Genomic DNA, 20,084 nt, shown 5'->3' with positions numbered 1-20,084 from the left:
TAGTGGGGTGCTTTTAACATTGTATACAGGGCCGGTGCTAGGGTATGCGGCACCCTCCTGCAAACCATACATTTTGAGCCCTTTCACATTGCCAAGCTGCAGCCCGATTGTGGGAGTGTATGCAACATGCAATCCTATGGAGGATCTCGGGTACATGTACATTTATGCATACACCATCTCAGTACTGTGTCCGCAAAATGTTGCAGGCACTAAAGGTGCCCATACACGCTGCAAGAATCGCATACATTATGGGCTAGATCGCATGGCATGCATGCAATGTGTGTGCGATGCGAAAGCAGAACAAAAAGTATGTGCAGCACATATTTTATACTGAGAGATGCCCGCAGGAGCGCACATCGCATGCTGCTATTGCAGCGTGTATGGCCACCTTTAGGCACATAACCCAGCCCATTATTTAAAAAGTGTCTAAATTAATATAAAAAAAAAAAATTCTACATTTATTTTTAAAAAAGTGTGTTAACATGTATAATAAAAGACTCACTGTTCATTTGCTGTTTAACTCTTGTGCAGTCCCTCCTCTATCTGCGTAGGCAGGACGCCATTACACCCTTCTCATAACTGATGGGGAAAGGAGGAGATGGAAGAAGAGGGTAGGAGATAGAGGAGGTGGAGTGTTGAGGACTGGCAGTGGCACAGCACACTGAGAAGAGGGAAGGAAGGGCGGTGCTGCTGCCTGTTTGTCATTTGATTAACAGCTGACAGGCGCAGGGAGCAATGGGTAGGGGGCGGATCCGGACATGACATGTCATCCAGGCATTCACAGACAGCGCTACATGCCATAGCGCAAGTGTCCGTGAGGAAGAGGGGGCAGGTCTCAGGAGGAGGACAGTGTGTGCACGGTGCTGCTCTTTATACTACCGCCTGCTGTCAGACAGGCGCTGCGGGCGGCATGCAGGAGGCAGTGACAGTGAGGGCTGAGGCAGCTTTAGCAGAGCAGGGGAGGGAGACAGCGCCTTCATGGCGAATCCCTGCTTTGCAGGAGCTGCTGAGTGGGTAGCGCTGAGTCGACCCTGATTGTCTAAGCACCGTAATGGGTGCTTACAATTAATAATCTTATAGGGGGGCACATTTAACATTGAAAACACCCATTAGGGTGCTTATACAAATTTTAAATTGTATATGGCGTACATTGCAAAGGTATACGATTTAAAAGTCTATAACATCGGCTGCCATCGCATGGCTTATGGTATGCGATGCACGCCGTGCTAGGAAACAAGTACCGAAAGCGATAAGGGCGGCCATTTTAAATTGGAGGACCACAGCTGGTATTGAAGACATCTGCTGTGGTCATACCAAGTATTTGCAGTTACCCCCCTAGAAGATGGCATTTTCTTGGATGAAGACATAAATATTTAATGATAAACAGGCCCTAATGTATGGGGCCAGGTTCACAGTAGCCTTATTCCGGGTGCAAATCCTGGATTACGTTCCAGGGGGGAAGAATAACTCTGGGCAAGTTTAAGAAAATAAAAATAGTTTATTTTAAAATACAAAAAGACTCAAATGACAGAATTTAAAAGGCACACAATAAAGGCAAGTCAATATGGATTTCTTCAAATGAAGGCGTGAAGCTCTCAAAGGAATCTGGAAAAGGAAACAAGTACAATATTCTTGATTAAGCTGAAAAAACCCCACAGTCATCAGGTCAAATGCAGCACATGTGGTATAGCAGGGTTGCCGACCCTCTTTGCGGGCGGGAGTCTCCCGAAAGTCAGGACTCAGGTGCCCCCTCCCGGAGGGTGGGCAGCCCTCCCGGAATCAAGGGACCCCCACTGAGCCCCCCCCCCCCCCCCCCCGATCGCAGCATTTAAATGCCGCAATCCACGGGTCTCAGAGGAGGGGGCGGAGCTAAAATGGCACAATCGTGTCTTTTAGCCCCGCCCCCTCCATGGGGATCAGATATTTCGGCTATTTGCCGTAATGGGGGCGGGGCTTAATGATGTCACCATTAAGCCCCTCCCCTGAACTCGTAATGAGAGATTCCTCTCCGGGCTTCTCTCGGAGAGGATCTTGTGCAAGTCGGCAACCCTGTGGTATAGCAGCTGCGTCATCATTGCTGATCACCAATTAAGCCTTCAAGTCACAAGATTAGTCATTCGTCACATTACCTCTTACACCTTTATATCTTATGTACACGTGTCATTTTGTAGCAATGCATTTTGGGTATATTTTGAGAAACTGCAATATCGGCATGGTCACGTTATACGCCTTTACCATGCCCTTTCAGTGAGGAACTTTCCAACCAGAATATATAAAAACTAGGTGATTCATCGCGCCCTATTCCCACTGTTGTAAGGGGCTTCGCACTTTTAATCTATGAACACCTTTGTGTGACATATGGTTACCATTACATAGAGGTAGTTCTGTTGCAGGAGCAGGGGTGGTGGCGTGCGTGCATTAGTACATTGAGAGGGAGTGGTAGGTGCAGGGTTGCCACACGTGGGAGAGGGTGTTTGCTGGTGCGCTATGGGTGGTGGAGTTGTAGGTGTGGGGGTTGCGCATTTGGGGAAGGGGCGGCTGCAGGGGTGCTTAAATTGGGTGCGGGGTGGCAGCGGTGTTTGAGGGGTGGGGTTTGTGCATGTTTATAGGGGAGAGGCCACTGTGGCGTGGTTAAGGGGTGTTGTTGTGTTATTGGAAGTGGACGCAGGGGTGCACACATCGTGGCCATGAGGAGGGATTGGGGGGGGGGGGCGCGCGATACCTGGGAAGCTACAGGAACAGGTTGAGTCTTACAAGACATCGGTGAAAGCTGCAGACAACTCACCATAGGTGATGGGTTCATTTTCCATTGGTGCGAGAAGTGGATTTGTAAGTGCCTGAAACCTCTTTGCATAGTCCACTGAAACAAAGAGCGGCACACCAGCAAGGCAGCGGTCACTTAGCTTGTGTTCCTCAGGAACGTCGAACTTCTCATAATCTGTTCAAAAAAACAAATGGATTAGGGACAAATCTATAGGCAGGAACTGCCATTTCCCCCATACAAGGCAACTGGTGCATGCACAGGCAACAAGCCGGCCAGGATCTCCAGTACCCCATTTCTACACTTAATACCAGGTTATTGCATGGGAGTGAGTGAAGCCTGGGATTATGCTCAGTGTAAGGCACCTCAGTCCTGGGTTCCCAACCCTGCTAATGACCAGGATCATGGAGCCAAGACCCAGCAATTGGCCCAGTTAACAGAACCAATATATTCCTGGGTTGCTGTGAGATTCACATTTGTTTTATCCTCATGACTGACCAGATAGGTCATCAGTATCCATTATTAGGGCCCCGGGTCACCACTGTGCAGTGCAAGCAGCCTGTTGTCATATGACCAAGAAACTCAAAGTCCCTAATCCCCACTGAATAGGGATTAGTGGTAGAAGAGAAAGCAATCCAGAGCGGTGTTACAGAACCTTGTAAGAACTGGCATTAGACAAACTTTCCTCCTACCAAAGTAATGGTCGCCTAGATAGCGGAGTCCCAGTCCGTGTCATAACTAGATATTTGTATGCCCCATGGGAAGAGTTTGTAAATGCCTACTATGTGCCACCAGATTGCGAAAGATGTATTTAGCATATGTTATATTGACAGATAAGTGGGGCCCCTTTCAGCTCTGGGCCCCATAGCAGCTGCACCCCTGGTCCTAGTCACTCCCGTTACAGATAAACATGAGTTATACAGAAAGTGGTTTTTCTGAAAATATGAGAACTTGCCATGAATAATTTAAATACACATTAGGGGGATAGGTGGATATGCCAAATGCTGACAGGGTAGGACAAATACACTTATTATTGGGTTATTAAACTGGGAGGGGGAATTATGAATCTATAGAGGTGTGTCTGCATACTGTACATCTTTGCTGCAGTCGTGCAAAATAGTCTCATGGGATCTAGTGTACCAAGAAGATGCTAGCGTGGGGCATAGGTCTGAAAACCCATCTAAGGCTGGGTACACATGCCACCAGATCTAGAGATTGCTATGGCAGTTACACTGCTCTGTGGGACTGAGGTCACAACTGGGCAGGCACATTTGCATGCACCCGCCCATTGACCTGTCAGTCACCGTTACATAACAAGTCAGTCTCCTGTTGGGTCCTAGTCATAGTGCAACCATTGTAGGAGCCGGACTGGAGGCAAAGCCTGGGGGTAGGCTCCCCTGACAGGGTTTGTAGGGAGCTGACTAGCAGTTAGTCATAGGAGGAGTGCTTAAGGAGAGGGTCATAGGGGGAGGGGCTTAACAGGGTGTTGGAGGGGTTTATAAGCAGGGTTCAGGCAGGAAATAGGGGTCACTGGGAGATTTTCTCAACAGCTAAGCAGCGTGACATCTCCCATGGCTTCCCCAGGCAACGCTGATGCGGAGGTATCCGCTGCGCTTGCTGCCCTCAGGGAGGCAGCTGGCACCAGAGGGACTGAGTGGCTGCAGCAGCAGATGTCAGGTCTGCTGGGGGGACTGGGAGCAGCAACGCAGGAGGCTGCTCCAGCGGGTGCACGGCCTCGGAGGTCCAGGCCTCCGGAGCGCTTTAGCCCATCTGTGTCCCCCAGGGTTCAGCGCCGTTCACGGAGCCCCGTTAGGGACCCTCCAGGCCAGGCTGCGGGCTGGGCACCTTCCGCCCGCAGGACCAGGTCTGGGAGGAATCCAACCAGCAGGCGGAACCCTCCGTGCGGGGGGGATCCCCCCCACGTGCAAGAAGATCCGGCGTTGCGTGGTACTGGACCTGGTGCGGTGGGGCATGCTGCTGCCCAGCGCGGGGTGAGTCGTGCCAGGGGGGCAGAAGTACAGGCTGAGGACCGCAGGCCTGGTACACGGAGCGAGAGGCGCACAGCTGGCTCCGCCTCCAACGAGGTCACGCCGGCTGGTGCTGTACCTGAGGGTCGGGATGACAGGAGAAGAGAGATGGCAGCGTCAGCAGATGATGGAGAAATACCCGGTCCTTCCTCATTGGCTGGAGTTCGTCAGGACACTGGACCTGCGGCTGCTGGGTTCACAGCCCCCAGGCAGCCTGGTGAGTCTGTCTCTATGTCTGTTAATGCTTTAGCGCAGAGTCAGGGGGGGGGGAGGGTTAGCCCTCCAAGGGGAAATGAGTAGAGGTTTTACTGAATTATTGAGTGGTTTTGCAGATTGGTTGGTGGGTTTGCGGCAGGGGGCGGGGCCGTCCCCGGCGGCAGCATGGGTGCCGCAGAATGCGGGCACTCCAGCTAGCATTAGTGTGCCAGTCAGTAATAGTGCCGGTGAGCAGTGGGGTGCCGGTGAGCAGTGGGGTGCCGGTATCCGGCGGTGAGCAAAGTAGCAGTAGTGCAGGGGCAGAAGGGGGCAGTGTTGGGACGTAGGAGGAGAGTGGAAGGCTTGATATATTTTCATTGCTCCCTTTAGAGCGTTTTAATCTGGATAGGCCCCGTAAGGAGGAGGAGAAGGAGGAGGAGGAACGGCGGCGGCATCGGCTGATACCGCGGTCATTCACGAACTGGCTCCAAGCATTTGCTATTTTAGCTAGTGTGATTGGGGAGAAGGCACCTGACAATTGTTCAGGCTTGTTTTGTTACATGGATGCGATAGGAGAGGCATACCGTGTGTATGGGGGCTTGGCTTGGCTCAGGTACGATGAGCAGTTTAGGCAGAGGAAGGCTGTTCGCCCTAACATACGTTGGGACCATAAGGATATTGCTTTATGGTTAAAGGTGACGGCTCCCACAAAAAGTGGGCAGCCCTTTCGTGGGGACGGGGGGGGGCCGAGGGAGGCCACAAATGGGACGGCCATGCAGAAGGGACTCTGCTTTGCCTTTAATGACGGGTCATGTCGTTTTGGGGCAAAATGCAAATTTAAACATGAATGTTCCTCGTGTGGAGGGACCCATGGTGCAAATAAATGCTTCAGAGGGAAGTCACGGGACGGTAATTCAAAAGGGGGAGACACCGGTTCGGCTGGAAAGGATGCTGGGCTATCTGCGTAGGTATCCTGACCAGCAGACAGCCGTGTTGTTGGAGGAGGGGTTTAGGGAAGGTTTTAAGATACCTTCCGACGTGCAGGTTTCAGGGGGCTTGAGGAGGAATTTGAAGTCTGCAAGGGAGCATCCAGAGGTGGTGCAGGATAAACTGTGTAAGGAGGTGCAGCTGGGTCGTATGGCTGGACCTTTTGGGTCGGCACCATGGCCAGATTTGATAGTCTCTCCATTGGGGGTGGTGCCAAGAAAGGAGGCGAACAAGTTTCGTCTTATACACCATTTATCTTTTCCAAAAGGGGCGTCGGTCAATGATGGCATTGACCCTGACATCTGCTCGGTGGTTTATACATCATTTGACGCGGCTGTTCAGTGGGTGAAGCGGTTTGGGAAAGGGGCCAGATTGGCAAAGACTGATATTGAATCAGCATTCCGTTTGCTGCCGGTTCACCCAACCAGTTTGCGTTTGTTGGGTTGTTGTTGGGACGGGGAATTTTTTGTTGATCGTTGTTTACCGATGGGTTGTTCTTTGTCATGTGCTTATTTTGAGGCCTTTAGTTCTTTTTTGGAGTGGGTGGTTAAGGATGTCTCTGGGTGTAGTTCAGTTATTCATTACCTAGATGACTTCTTATGTATTGGTCCTGGGGGGACCGGAGTATGTGACTTATTGTTGAGGACTGTTGAAAGGGTGTCGGCAGACTTTGGGGTCCCGCTTGCTCCAGGTAAGACGGAGGGCCCTGCGACTGATCAGTTTTTTGGGTATTGTCATTGATACCGTGAATATGGAGTGCCGCTTGCCCGAGGAGAAATTGCTGGGTTTGAAGGCCGAGGTAGGGAGGGCATTGCTGTTGAAGAAGATTAGATTGCGGGAATTGCAATCCTTGCTGGGCAAATTGAATTTTGCGTGTCGCATTATGCCTATGGGCCGCATTTTCAGCAGGAGGCTGGCAGCAGCGACAGCAGGGGTGGTTCTTCCTCATCATTTTGTCAGATTAGGTAGTGAGTTGAAAGGGGACTTGCAGGTGTGGGCAACTTTTTTGGAAGCTTTTAACGGCAGAGCTTTGTGGATGTCAGACACATGCGTCGCTACTGAGCTAGACCTTTTCACAGACGCGGCCGGGAGTGGTGGGTTCGGGGCATATTGCCAGGGACATTGGTGTGTAGGCCGGTGGCCGGAGTCTTGGGTGCAGAGAGGCATGGTTAAAAACTTGGCATTGTTGGAGTTGTTTCCTATCTTGGTAGCAGTAGTTGTTTGGGGGGAGCTATTCCGCAATAGGAAGATTTGTTTTCACTGCGATAATTTGGGGGTTGTCATGGCTATTAACCAATTGTCGGCATCTTCACCGTCAGTGGTCACTGTTTTGCAGCAGTTAGTATTGGAATGTCTGGCTTTGAATTTGTGGGTTGGGGCTAGGCACGTTCCCGGTGTCTCTAACGGCATTGCGGATGCTTTATCTCGTTCACAGTGGGAGCGTTTTCGGGAGTTGGCACCAGAGGCGGACAGGGAGGGGACCGGGTTCCCGAGTCGGCTCTGGGCTCTGCTGGACGGGTAGTCGATCAGCTCATCAGGGAATCCTTGGCCCCGAATACATGGTCGGCATACAATCAGGAATGGCGGAGCTGGTTAGAATGGCGTGAGGTAGTAGGTCTGAAGGAAGATGATGACGAGTTGGCTGTCTTGCTATATATAGGCCATTGTAAGGAGATTGGTTGGTCAGTGGCAAAAATCACGCGCTGCATGGCGGGCTTGGCTTTTGGGTTTCGTGCAGGCGGCAGGCCTGACGTCACTAAGAATTTCCTGATTGCGCAGGCTTTAAAAGGTTGGAGGAGAGGTCATGTCGTACAGGATCAGAGAAGGCCGGTGTCTTTCCAGTTGTTACAGAATATGGGCATGAAGTTAGGGGAGGTCTGTAGTTCCAATTTCGAGGAAAGGTTGTTTGGGGTAGCTTTTTCGCTTGCTTTTTCGCTTGCCTTCTTCGGGGCACTGCGGATTGGGGAGCTCGTGAGTCCAAGCGTGTCCAGGCCGGGAGGTTTGTTAGGAGAGGATGTGGATTTATACTCGGATAGGGTGGAGCTAGTGGTGAGGAGGTCTAAGACGGATCAGTTAGGGAGGGGGAAGAAGGTAGTTCTCTTCTCTGTACCAGGGTCGGATATGTGCCCGGTGGCACGGCTGAGGATATTTAAGGAGGTCAGAGTGGGCAGGGAAAGGGATCCTTTGCTGATGCATGCGAATGGATCCTTTTTATCACGGTTTCAGTTCACAAGTGTGTTTAGAGCAGTACTGCGGACGTTGGGCCTCAAGGGGGAGGAATACGCGGGTCACTCTTTCCGCATTGGGGCCGCAACTGAGGCTGCTAGAATGGGATTTGGGGATGAGTTGATTAAGCGTATTGGGCGGTGGGAATCGTCTCGCTTTCGGTCTTATGTTCGTTTAGGGGATTGTTGAGGTTGACCGTGTTTTTTCTGTTTTAGGGCAGCCTCCGTGCCTGATTTGGATTTTAGGACATTCATATGTCTTTTGGGGAGCTTTACGGGCGGATGTCAGACCGAACGGCCGCCAGCTGGGTTTGGATAGAGAGGAGGCAGTGGTTCGCTGGCTGGGAAAACGCGGTATGGTATGGAGTGGAGTGCTGCAGGAATTTCACCGTTTTGTTCGGCTCGATAGGGTTCCCGACATATTAGTTCTGCATGTGGGCGGGAATGACCTTGGGAGCAGACCATTTAGGGAGTTGATACGGGATATCAAGTTTGATCTCCTACGGTTATGGGCAATGTTTCCGGAATTAATCACGGTTTGGTCAGACATCGTGCCACGCCATTATTGGAGGGATGCGAGGTCGGCTGACAGGCTCAATAAGGCACGGATTAAAGTTAACAGGGCGATTGGGCGTTTTATGGCCAGGAACGGGGCTGTTGTGGTGAGGCACAGGGAACTTGAGTCTGGTGCCGGGGCATTTTGGAGAGGTGACGGTGTGCACCTGAATGCTGTGGGGATAGATGTTTGGTCTTTGGGACTACAAGAGGGAATAGAAACAGCGTTCCGGATGTGGGGGGGGGCGCACGGGGTTAAGGGTTTAACCTCGTGCTTGGTGGCGGAGGGGGGTCCTCGAGGTTGGTGGCATTGAGGCTTAATTATGCGGCGGGGAGGGCCCCATGAGGGGGCTGGACTCCCCTGGGTGAGGTTAATTAATGAGCACTGGGTGTGTACAATTGGTGCCCTCGAGCCAATCGCTATCGGCTGGGGGTAAGAGCTCCTGGAAGTGCTTAGAGGTGTGGATATATATTTATTGAGGGCCTCGGGGACCACCTTCCGTGGGAATGTTTTTGGATTATTGTTGAAAATTGTATTGTTCAATAAAGATGGCTGCTGTGGCCAATTTTATCCAACAAGAGAGTTATGTCATTTGTGGGGGGATAGTTGGGCACAGCGATTAGACAATACCCTGTCATGCATTTCCACCAATGGAGATCTATGGAACCCATTAGCTCACTCACTCATTGTTACGTGTAGGACACAACTGTACATGCATTACCTAGAGGATTATATGGTACGAAGGTCTCAATGTCAGGATACGTCTCAGTTGGCACTGGGTTGTCTCGTTTTCGCACTTGTACCTAGACAAGAACACACAAGGGTTACGCCAAGATCTTCTGTAAACAATTCTGTGTCAGGTCTCAGACTTTATGCTGGAAATTCAGTATAGAAGTAAAGATGTCACTAACACAGTATGACCACTGCAGGTATATTTTACTTAGTTCCAGACACGGCAGCCACCTTCTACATCTGCCAGGGTTACAATTCAAGACAAAGCACAGACTTGTCACAGCTGTTACAAGGGAGATATTTAGGCATTTTGTATTACAACATAAAGTTAATTGCTATGTGCACTACTTACACCCATCCACGTAGAAGCTCCAACCTCTGTTTTATTAGTAGGTTTTCATTTCCACCCAGAACCAAATCTGGGAGCCTCAGGTAAGTATTCCCGGTGATTGGCAGACAGCAAGCCATTGGAAGCAAACAACCTCTATGGCTACTCATGCTGCCTTCAGACCGCATAACTGGCTTTGACCCTGTATTTGAAAACGTTTCCAAAAACGGGTCTGCCAGATAAAACCCCTTTCACACCGCAGCTCTTAAACAGTATATTACCGTTTAAGTGCCGATTTTTTGACACTGGCAGACCCGTTTTTTTGGAAACTTTCCAAATACAGGGTCAAAGCCAGTGCAGCCTTCAGCCCTCCCCTCCCCTCCAGCTTCCCCCTCCCCCCCGCGTGTCGACGCCCCCCCCCCCCCCCCCCCCGGGCGGCTCCAGTGCTGTGAATATTTAATGAGCGCTCATTAAATATTCACTGTGCTGAATTTAGGACCCAGCTCATTGGCTGGGTCCTAAATACCGTTTCAGAACCCAATTTTGAGTCTAAAATACTGGTTCTGAAACGGGTAGGACCCTGCATTTTAACCGGTTAGACAAAAAACGGTATTTTCTAACCGGTTAAGTGGTCCTGCACCTTTCAGACCGCACAGATTAACGTTTTAAAACGGTAAAAAAACGGCAATATACCGTTTACAAAGTGCGGTCTGAAAGGGGCATCAGTGGCTTTGTAGCACCATGCATATACTGTACATATAGAATCAGATCAGTTACAGGGGCAGTAATGAAGACTGGCAGAGGCCCCCCAGGGAATAACCCTATACATGTTAAATTCATTTAAAAAGGTGGCACCAGAAATAGGACCTATAAACAGTGACAGTGGTTAATACTAATTCAGACCCGATCACAGGATAAATTTGTTCTCAAAGCAGGCAAAACCATGCTGCACTGCAGGTGTTCCAGATGTAACCGGTGCAGAGCAAGTTTAGATTTGGCCGAGTGGTTTCTATGCAGGGTAAATAATGGCTGCTTTATTCTTAAATTGCAGTGTAGATTTCAGTTTCAACACACTTCACACAAAGCCAACTATCTCTGCACCTGTTACATCTGCCCCACCTGCAGTGCAGCATTGTTCTGCCCATTTTAAGAACAAATTTGCCCTGAAATCCAGCCAATAGAGTGGGGCCAGTGTTTCCATTGGAAGCTCACAGTTTGAGTGTATACTGTAGGTAACAGCCAATTGGTCAGCCTCACCTTTTCTGGAGCCGGCTTCCTGAAGGACACCGCTATATTCACATTTCCCAGCACTTTTCTAAGTGCTTGCGGTTTGGGCACAGTGAAGCTTTTAGTTTTTCTTGTGTGCTTTGAACCTTTAGAGAACAGGGCAGCTGCAACATATAAATAAGCTCTATGTTAAAGGGAGAAGTCTACATAACATCAAGCCAGGATTGTAACTACATAAGTATTGTGCATTTAGGGGGAAGGGGTATCCAGTAAAGCAGGGATAGGGAACCTTTGGGCTTTGGCCCTCCAGATTCACATCCCAGAATGCTTTGCTACAGTTTTAGCATGGCAAAATAGTAACACTGTAGCAGTGCATGCTGGGATGAGTAGTTCAGCAACAGCTGGAGGGTCGAAGGTTCCCCATCCCTGCAGTAAAGGTAGAAACTGCAACAGGTCTTGTTCTGTATGACGACAGCTGCATTTAGACCCTTATTCTGGTTCACTGGCACAGGCAAAGTCATTCTCAAAATGGACATAACCCAGGGTTGCCGACTTTTTCTGTCTCCTCTCCGGGAGAAGCCCGGAGAGGAGACTTGCAGCTGCAGTTCGGGGGGCGGGGCTTGAGCTTTACATCAAGCCCCGCCCCCAGGATGGTAAAACCCCCTAATTCACGGATCTTCGTGGAGGGGGCGGGGCTAAAATGACGCGATTTTAGCCCCGCCCCCTCCTGAGACCTGCGGATTGACGGATGTCAATCCAAAAGTATGGGGAAAATGACGCAATCGGGGGGTGGCGTGGGGGTCCCCCGGAATCCGGGAGGGTTGCCCACCTTTCCGGGGGACCGGGAGGAGGACCCGATTTTCGGGATCCTCCCGGTAATTCCGGGAGGGTCGGCAACACTGACATAACCATGTGCAGAGAGAATTAGATTTGGACGAGTTACTTTGTTTCTGTGCTTTATTTGTACACTGCAATATAGATCTCACTTTGAAGTACACACCCCACCCAAATCTAACTCTCTGCATATGTTACATCTGCCCAATCCCCCCCCCCCCCTTGAAGTGCACATGGTTTCATCCATTTGAGAAGGAATTTGCCTTTGTGAGTGAACCAGAATAAGGGCCTTAGTATGTATAGCACATCACTGCCTACAGTGGACTGTTCTTTGTACAGAGCCTTAGTTACACCAGCTTACAGGTATTCTAGTGTGCATCCAACTTTACTGTCGGAACCAGGGGCGAATTTAGAGGTCAGGCCGCCCCTAGGCACAACATTTTTGTGCCCCCCCCCCCCCCCCATTTTGATGTAATCATACATTGTTATTTATATATTTCATTAAAATTTAACTGTAGCCCACCTTAATATTTTTTTAAGCACTCTGGACTGCTCACTGTACGGAGGACCCGGAGGGAGGGAGGCACTTATTAGTACAGTGTCTCCGTCAGTCTCTCTCCGGCTCACACACTGTGACTAACAACTGAGCGCAGGGGGGATCTGCGTGCCACTCAGCTCAGCTGTTGGATACACAGCAGCCAATAGACTGTGTGTGTGTGTAGAGTAGCCAATGGGTAGGAGCCGGCAGCAGTGAGCCTGAGCCATTTCTGGAAGCGCAGGGGGACCGTCGGACTCAGCCACTAAGCGGTGATGTAATGTGCATGGCAGAGTGGGTGGGCAGTGGTGAGTGACAAGAGGCGCTGCCGCCGACATATGATAATTCATGTCTGCGGTGGTGGCGCTCGTCACTCGCCGCTGCCCTCCCGCTGTGCCATGCTGCTATTTAACTGAATGTCAGCCTGTCTGCCGCCCTTAATTGGTGCCGCCCTGAGGTGCCTCACGGGCCTAGGCACAAATCCAGCCCTGGTCGGAACACCAACAAAATTATATATTTCTGATCTAAAACTTCTAAGACACTTTATAGGATTAATTTGTACTTACAGGTGCCAGGATCTGCCTTGGATCGGAGGAGTCCGAGACCACCGTTTTCCTTCTCCAAATGAAAGAAAGTTTCCATTGCTCCTTTTCACACTAGTTCTGAAAAAGCCAAAAACACAGGTCTGGTCCTCTTCAAGTGGTGACTAGAACAGGAGACCTACTGAACCACACCACTTCAGCCAGTAACTCGCTACATTTATTACCAGTTATTTATACAGCGCACACATATTCCGCAACACTTTACAGAGTATATCTACATCCATCCCTGCCCCAGGGGAGCTTACAATCTATATCCCCCCCCCCCCCCACATATACACCGGCATTCAAGGGTTCATTGGTTGTTGTTGGGAGCCAATTAATCTAGGTTTTTGAATGGGGGAGGAATAATAGGGTGTGGACAAGTTTGTCACAAACAAGACAGTCATTAGGTCGAGGGGGGGGGGGGTTGACTAATGACTGTCTAACAACTTGCTGGTGACCCAGTGACCGTATCACAGGGAATAAAACCCAGTGCTGTGCTAAATGCTTTAACCACAGAGACACCTGGACTATAACGCTTGCTTCTCAAAAGCAAGTCCATGCCTCCCACCATCTACAGGGATCACCCCTAGAACTAGGCTTTCACGCACTTAGCCCTCAAAACACAACAGTCCCATGTTAAAGTGCAGCCATGCTTGATCTTAGTTACTACATAAAAATTACCAAGATACTAATGAAATCACATGTGCTCAAGCAAGCAGTAGATAGGCTTTAAGACTGACAGTGTTCATTCTAGCACCCACCATCTTTGAAAACCCAATCATCTCCTTTTCCCTGCCTAGGGTGTCGCTGTCTGCTGTAGTGCTTCTAGAACAGTGTGGTTTGTATATCAGCACTGATATACAGACCACACTGTGCTAGAAACAGCGCAGCAGACAGCGACACCCCAGGCAGCGAACAGGAACTGCATGGGTTTTCACAGATGGCAGGTGCTAGAATGAACACTACTGACTGTTAGGGTAGCTTGCAGCACAATTCAAATAGGAGAGCCACACCAACTGCCAGTGAGACCCATACAGCTGCGTTTGAAGTGGTAGTTGGTGCAGCCCTCCTATTTGAATTTGGGACTGTGCAGAAGCACCACTAGTGCACCTATAATTCTACCCACAAATGCCACATCCAAGATAGTATTTAGTGCCAGGCAGCTGGCAGCACACATCGCCATGCCAAGGAGGTAGCTGAAAGGTTTGAAGACAGGAATACACACCATACAAAGCCCTACCACCCCTTTACACCAGGACACTCAGACTTTACAGGTTCTGTGGCTGATTAGAACCAGATATTACACAGGCCTCAAGTCAGACAGCCACAGAACCTGCATAATTTATCAGCATCCCGGTTTAAAGGGATTATAATGGAAAAACCACATGCGCCACTTACATCACAAGAGTAGGGTGGAGACTGGGGAACATGACCCCCAATCTCATACTATACATTCCCATAACCCACTCCATCACTTCAGCCCCAGACTTACCCTTATCCCTCCACTTGCTCAGCAGAACCAAATACTCACTACAAGGAAGTAGCCACCTCTGACCTTTTTATGTTGAAATGTCAGCTGCTCGTTAAGATCTCTCATTAATTAAGACCATTATAACCACAGATTGCTCAATTTAACCCCTTCATTGATGATTCTCGATATGAGCGACCAAATGTGTCTCATGCAGAACTTTGCAGGGATCCTAGGCTTATGTGATGGTTATATGGTGGCATATGTGTTGGTTACCACTTAACCCTTTGCAGTCCAAATTTTTTTTTTTTGCAATTGAAACAGTCTGGTTTAAATGTTTCAATGAATTGTCATTTTTTTTAATTATTATTCTGAATGGTCTACATTGAAGGTTGAACGATGGTAATGTTCTTATTTTAAAGTGGCTCACCACTGGATCTGCTGCTAGCGCTAGGGCTGTTGAGCCTGACTAGACGTTGGACCTGAAAGGGTTTTAAAGGTAGTCTGATAAAATGATCATTTACAATCACTAATGAAGGGGTTAAGTTGAGCAATCTGTGATTACAATGGTCTTAATTAATGAGAGAGGTTAACGAGCAGCTGACATTTCAACATAAAAAGGTCAGAGGTGGCTACTTCCTTGTAGTGAGTTTTTGGTTCTGCTGAGCAAGTGGAAGGATAGGTAAGGTTGGGACTGAAGTTATGGCTTGGGTTATGGGAATGTATGGTACCAGATTGTGGCTCATGTTCCCCAGTCTCCTCCAGTGGGGTAGGGACGGATGTAAATGTTCTCTGTAGAGTGCTGCAGAATATGTGTGCGCTGTATAAATAACTGATAATAAATGTAGCGAGTGACTGGCTGAAGTGGTGTAGTTCAGTAGGTGTCCTGTTCTAGTCACCACTTGGAGAGGACCAGACCTGTTTTTTCTTTTGGCTTTTTCAGAACTAGCGTGAAAAGGAGCAATGGAAACTTTCTTCCATTTGGAGAAGGAAAACGGTGGTCTCGGACTCCTCCAATCCAAGGCAAATCCTGGCACCTGTAAGTACAAATTGATCCTGTAAAATGTCTTAGAAGTTTTAGATCAGAAACATCGTTTTGTTGGTGCTCCGACAGTAAAGTTGGCTGCACATTGGAATATCTGAGCTGGCTTTGCAGAAGCGATGGTATAATATTGTACAGACTGCACACAGATGGTTCAGCTTCAGTTACTTCTAGTTGTGGACAGAGGAAAAATCATTCACTGGGGAGTAACCATGAATGGTTGGCGTTGGTATGCAATAGTTTAATATTACCCAGCTTGTAATTAATGCGGTGTACACACCAGGATGACCCGCACCCGGGAGTATGGTCATTCTTCAGATCCTACCTGCTGCAGGTAGGATCTGAACAACGACGGGACCGCGCATCGTATCGGTCCACACCAGGACAGAAAAGCACCCAATCACCACACAATCTACATCCAATCGGTCGGAATTGGATCTAGATTGATGGGATCGGACTCTTGTCGCCCTGGTGTGTACCCAGCATTAGGCTCTGTTCAAAGAACTGTCCACTGTAGGCTGTGATGTGACACTAAATGCAGCTGTCATCACACAGAATACAACATGTTGCAGTTTCTACAATTACTGTATCCCCCTTAATGCACAATATTTAATTATGTGGGTAGAAATCCTGGCTTTATGTCCTGTAGACTTCTTCCCTTAACATCTCTTTATTTTGCAGCTTCCCTGCTCACCAAAGCATCAAAGCACACAAGAAAATCTAAAAGCTTCACTGTGCCCAAACCACAAGCACTTAGAAAAGCGCTGGGAAATGTGAATATAGCGGTGTCCTTCAGGAAGCCGGCTCCAGAAAAGGTGAGGCTGACCAACTAGGCTAGTAATTGGCTAACCTTGACACTCCAGCTGTTGGACTACACATCCCAGCATGCCATGCATCAGTTTTAGCGTGGACATAATGGCAAAAACTGTAGCAAGGCATGCTGGGATGTGTAGTTCAACAACATCTGGAGTGTCAAGCTTAGCCCTCGCTGAACTAGGCTGTTGCCTATACTCTCATACGGTAAGCTTCCAATGGAAATCTGGCTTGTTACCTTGCTTTATCCCAAAACACTGGCCCCACACTATGGGCCGGATTCCAGGGCAAATTTGTTCTTAAAATGGGCAAAAACATGCTGCACTGCAGGTGGGGCAGATGTTACAGGTGCAGAGATAGTTGGCTTTGTGTGAAGTGTGTTGAAACTGAAATCTAAATTGCAATTTAAGAATAAAGCAGCCTGCACAGAAACAAAATAACTCTCCCAAATCTAAACTTGCTCTGCACCTGATACATCTGCCCCACCTGCAATGCAGCATTTTTATGCCCACTTTGAGAACACTGTGATCGGGTCTGAATTAGGATTAACCACTGTCACTGTATATAGGTTCTATTTCTGGTGACAAATTTTAAATGGACTAAAAGTATCAGGCTATTCCCTGGTGGCGTCTGGCAGTCTTCATTACTGCACCTGCGCTCCTGTAAATGATCTGATTCTATATGTATATACATGGTCCTACAAAGCCTCTGTATAGCCCTAGAGAGGTTGATTATTGTCTGCTTCCAATGGCTTGCTGTCTGTCCAGGCACCCTGCCAGCCAATCACAGGCAATATTTACCCGAGGCTCCAGAATTTGGTTCAGGGTGGAAATGAGAACCTATCAATAAAACAGAGTTTGTAGTTTCTTGATGTCCATTAATGGGGGGGGGGTTGTTTACGGAAGACCTCGTCATAACCCTTGTGTGTTCTTGTCTAGGTACAAGTGCAAAAAGCAGACCACCCGGTGCAACGTGAGACGTATCCTGACATTGAGACCTTCGTACCATATAATCCTCTAGGTAATGCATGTTATCGATGTATAGTTGTGTCCTACACGTAACAGTAAAGACAGTGAGTGAGCTAATGGGTTCCATGGATCTCCATTGGTGGAAATGCAATGGTTGCACTATGACTAGGACCCAACAGGAGGCGACTTGTTATGTAACGGTGACTGACAGCTCAATGGGCGGGTGCATGCAAATGTGCCTGCCCAGTCCCACAGAGCAGTGTAACATGTCACCCGATCCAGAGATCTCTATGGCAGTGTACCCAGCCTTAGATGGGTTTTCAGAACTATGCCCCACGCTAGCATCTCCTCTTGGTACACTAGGTCCCATGAGACTATTTGGCACAACTGCAGCAAACATGTAGAGTATGCAGACACACCTATAGATTCATAGTTCCCCCTTCAGTTTAATAACCCAATAACAAGTGTATTTGGCATATCCACCTATCCCCCTAATGTGTATTTCAATTACTCATGGCAAGTTCTCTTTTTTTTTTTTTCTTTAGAGGAACAACTTTCTGTATAACTCATTATTATTATCTAATGGAAGTGACTAGGACCAGGGGTGCGGCTGCTATGGGGCCCAGAGCTAAAAGGGCCCCACTTATCTGTCAATATAACATATGCTATATACATCTTTCGCAATCTGGTGGCACATAGTAGGCATTTATAAACTCTTGCCATGGTGCATACAAATATCTAGTTATGACACTGACTGGGACCCCGCTATCTAGGCGACCATTACTTTGTCTAATGCCAGTTCTTACAAGGTTCTGTAACACCGCTCCGAATTGCTTTGTCTTCTACCACTAATCCCTCTTCAGTGGGGATTAGGGACTTTGAGTTTCTTGGTCATATGACAACAGGCTGCTTGCACTGCATAGTGGAGACCCGGGGCCCTAGTAATGGATACTGATGCAATATCTGGTCAGTCATGAGGATAAAACAAATACTAATCTCACAGCAACCCAGGAATATATTGGTTCTGTCAAGTGGGCCAATTCCTGGGTCTTGGCTCCATGATCCTGGTCATTAGCAGGGTTGGGAACCCAGGACTGAGGTGGCTTACACGGCGCATAATCCCAGGCTTCGCTCACTCCCATGCAATAACCTGGTATTTTGAATTGTTGAAATGGGGTACTGGAGATCCTGGCCGGCTTGTTGCCTGGTATAAGGGAAATAGCAGTTCCTGCATATAAATTGGCCCTATATTTTTTTTTTTTTTTTTTTTTTTTTTTTTTTTTTTTTTTAATCTTTTTTTATATTTTTTTTGGGGAACAGACTATGAGAAGTTTGACGTTCCTGAGGAACACAGGCTAAGTGACCGCTGCCTTGCTGGTGTGCCGCTCTTTGTTTCAGTGGACTATGCAAAGAGGTTTCAGGCACTTACAAATCCACTTCTCGCACCAATGGAAAATGAACCCATCACCTATGGTGAGTTGTCTGCAGTGTTCACCGATGTCTTGTAAAACGCAACCTGTTCCCGTAGCTTCCCAGGTATCGCTGGCATACTAGTAAAATGTCTTTAAATAGAAGTGAGAGCCTGTCCATCACATACCTGAACCTACTGGGGATGGACAAGCCCAATTCTTTATGGAGGTCCTAAACTTCTGGCATAGGGTGTATGTGTTTTGGGAGTGCATGGATACTATAGGATGTCGTGGTTTAAGATGTCTTGGAAACCAGTATGCTAATGCGATGCTCCAGTTGTCCTCAATTTGAATTTGCATTCTGTATGGCTGAATTTGACCTTAACAGATGGCAAAGACTAGTTCTCTATAATGTTGTTGCAACAATCCTTCTCTGTAAAGCTGGCCATACATCTGCAGATTGATTGTCAGATCTGGTTGGAACTGCCACTGGTAATATCTGAGTGACAGCTTTTGGCAAATTTCAAAGCACATGGTAAACTGTCATTTGCCACTCATCCATTACGAGGATTTTTGATTCCAACCAGCCAAATTGGACAATAAATCTGATGCATGGCCAGCTTAAGACACCATTGAGCTCCATAAGACTTGATGACTGTCTTTTTATTGGGAACTGGGCCATAGAAGCAGTGGCGAAACAAAAACATTTGCGCACACAAAGTTCCTTTACAAAAGGGTTGGGTTCAGTATAACAAAGGCCTATAACGTGACCATGCCAATATTGCAGTTTCTCAAAATATACCCAAAATGCATTGCTACCAAATGACATGCGTACATAAGATATAAAGGTGTAAGAGGTAATGTGTGACAAATGACAAATCTTGTGACTTGAAATGGCTGAATTGGTGATCCGCAATGATGACACAGCTGCTTTACCACATTATATGCTGCATTGACCTGGTGACTGTGGGGTTTTTTCAGCTTAATCAAGAATATTGTACTTGTTTCCTTTTCCAGATTCCTTTGAGAGCTTCACGCCTTCATTTGAAGAAATCCATATTGACTTGCCTTTATTGTGTGCCTTTTAAATTCTGTCGTCCTTGTATTTTAAAATAAACTATATAGATTTTTATTTTTAAACTTGCCCAGAGTTATTCTTTCTCCTTGGAACCTAATCCATGATTTGCACCAGGAATAAGGCTACTGTGAACCTGGCCATTAGGGCCCATTTATCATTACATATTTATGTCTTAATCCCAGCTTTTAGGGGGGTAACTGCAAATACTTAGTATGACCACAGCAGATGTCTCCAATTGCTGCTGGGGTCATAGTAACTAAGGCTGAAAGAAGACGTCCGTCGAGTCCAACCTATCTAACTTGTAACTACTGACGT

The 20,084-nt window shown here is 48.1% G+C and overlaps 2 protein-coding genes across 2 annotated transcripts; one reads left to right on the top strand and one right to left on the bottom strand.

The window, feature by feature from the left end:
* Positions 1-1,478: 1,478 nt before the first annotated feature.
* Positions 1,479-14,557, bottom strand: LOC146073862 (securin-like). The gene is made up of 6 exons (XM_083181399.1): positions 14,484-14,557; positions 12,974-13,069; positions 11,069-11,202; positions 9,473-9,554; positions 2,786-2,938; positions 1,479-1,605 (listed from the first exon to the last, which is right to left on the bottom strand). The coding sequence occupies exons 2-6, from the start codon at positions 13,047-13,049 to the stop codon at positions 1,535-1,537; spliced, it is 516 nt and encodes a 171-aa protein (XP_083037525.1). The 5' UTR covers positions 13,050-13,069; positions 14,484-14,557; the 3' UTR covers positions 1,479-1,534.
* A 524-nt stretch (positions 14,558-15,081) lies between these two features.
* Positions 15,082-19,831, top strand: LOC146072249 (securin-like). Its single transcript, XM_083179575.1, has 6 exons — positions 15,082-15,141; positions 15,403-15,498; positions 16,183-16,316; positions 17,253-17,334; positions 18,603-18,755; positions 19,709-19,831. Exons 2-6 carry the CDS (start codon positions 15,423-15,425, stop codon positions 19,777-19,779), a joined length of 516 nt encoding a protein of 171 aa, XP_083035701.1. The 5' UTR covers positions 15,082-15,141; positions 15,403-15,422; the 3' UTR covers positions 19,780-19,831.
* The last annotated feature ends 253 nt before the right edge of the window (positions 19,832-20,084 follow it).

The sequence above is a fragment of the Crinia signifera genome, chromosome 4 (assembly GCF_055691185.1).
Source record: "Crinia signifera chromosome 4, ASM5569118v1, whole genome shotgun sequence".
NCBI lineage: Eukaryota > Metazoa > Chordata > Amphibia > Anura > Myobatrachidae > Crinia > Crinia signifera.
The sequence above is the reverse complement of the archived record's forward strand: the minus strand, read 5'-3'. Positions and strand labels throughout refer to the sequence as shown.

Excerpts from the sequence above, each read along its gene's own strand:
- LOC146073862 (XM_083181399.1), bottom strand. The coding sequence starts at position 13,049 with ATGGAAACTTTCTTTCATTTGGAGAAGGAAAACGGTGGTCTCGGACTC. Across the intron at positions 11,203-12,973 it reads CAAGGCAGATCCTGGCACCT|CTGCCCTGTTCTCTAAAGGT; the intron begins GTAAGTACAAAT and ends TATATGTTGCAG. Across the intron at positions 2,939-9,472 it reads CGTACCATATAATCCTCTAG|ATTATGAGAAGTTCGACGTT; the intron begins GTAATGCATGTA and ends TTTTTTGAACAG.
- LOC146072249 (XM_083179575.1), top strand. The coding sequence starts at position 15,423 with ATGGAAACTTTCTTCCATTTGGAGAAGGAAAACGGTGGTCTCGGACTC. Across the intron at positions 15,499-16,182 it reads CAAGGCAAATCCTGGCACCT|CTTCCCTGCTCACCAAAGCA; the intron begins GTAAGTACAAAT and ends TTTATTTTGCAG. Across the intron at positions 16,317-17,252 it reads GGAAGCCGGCTCCAGAAAAG|GTACAAGTGCAAAAAGCAGA; the intron begins GTGAGGCTGACC and ends GTTCTTGTCTAG.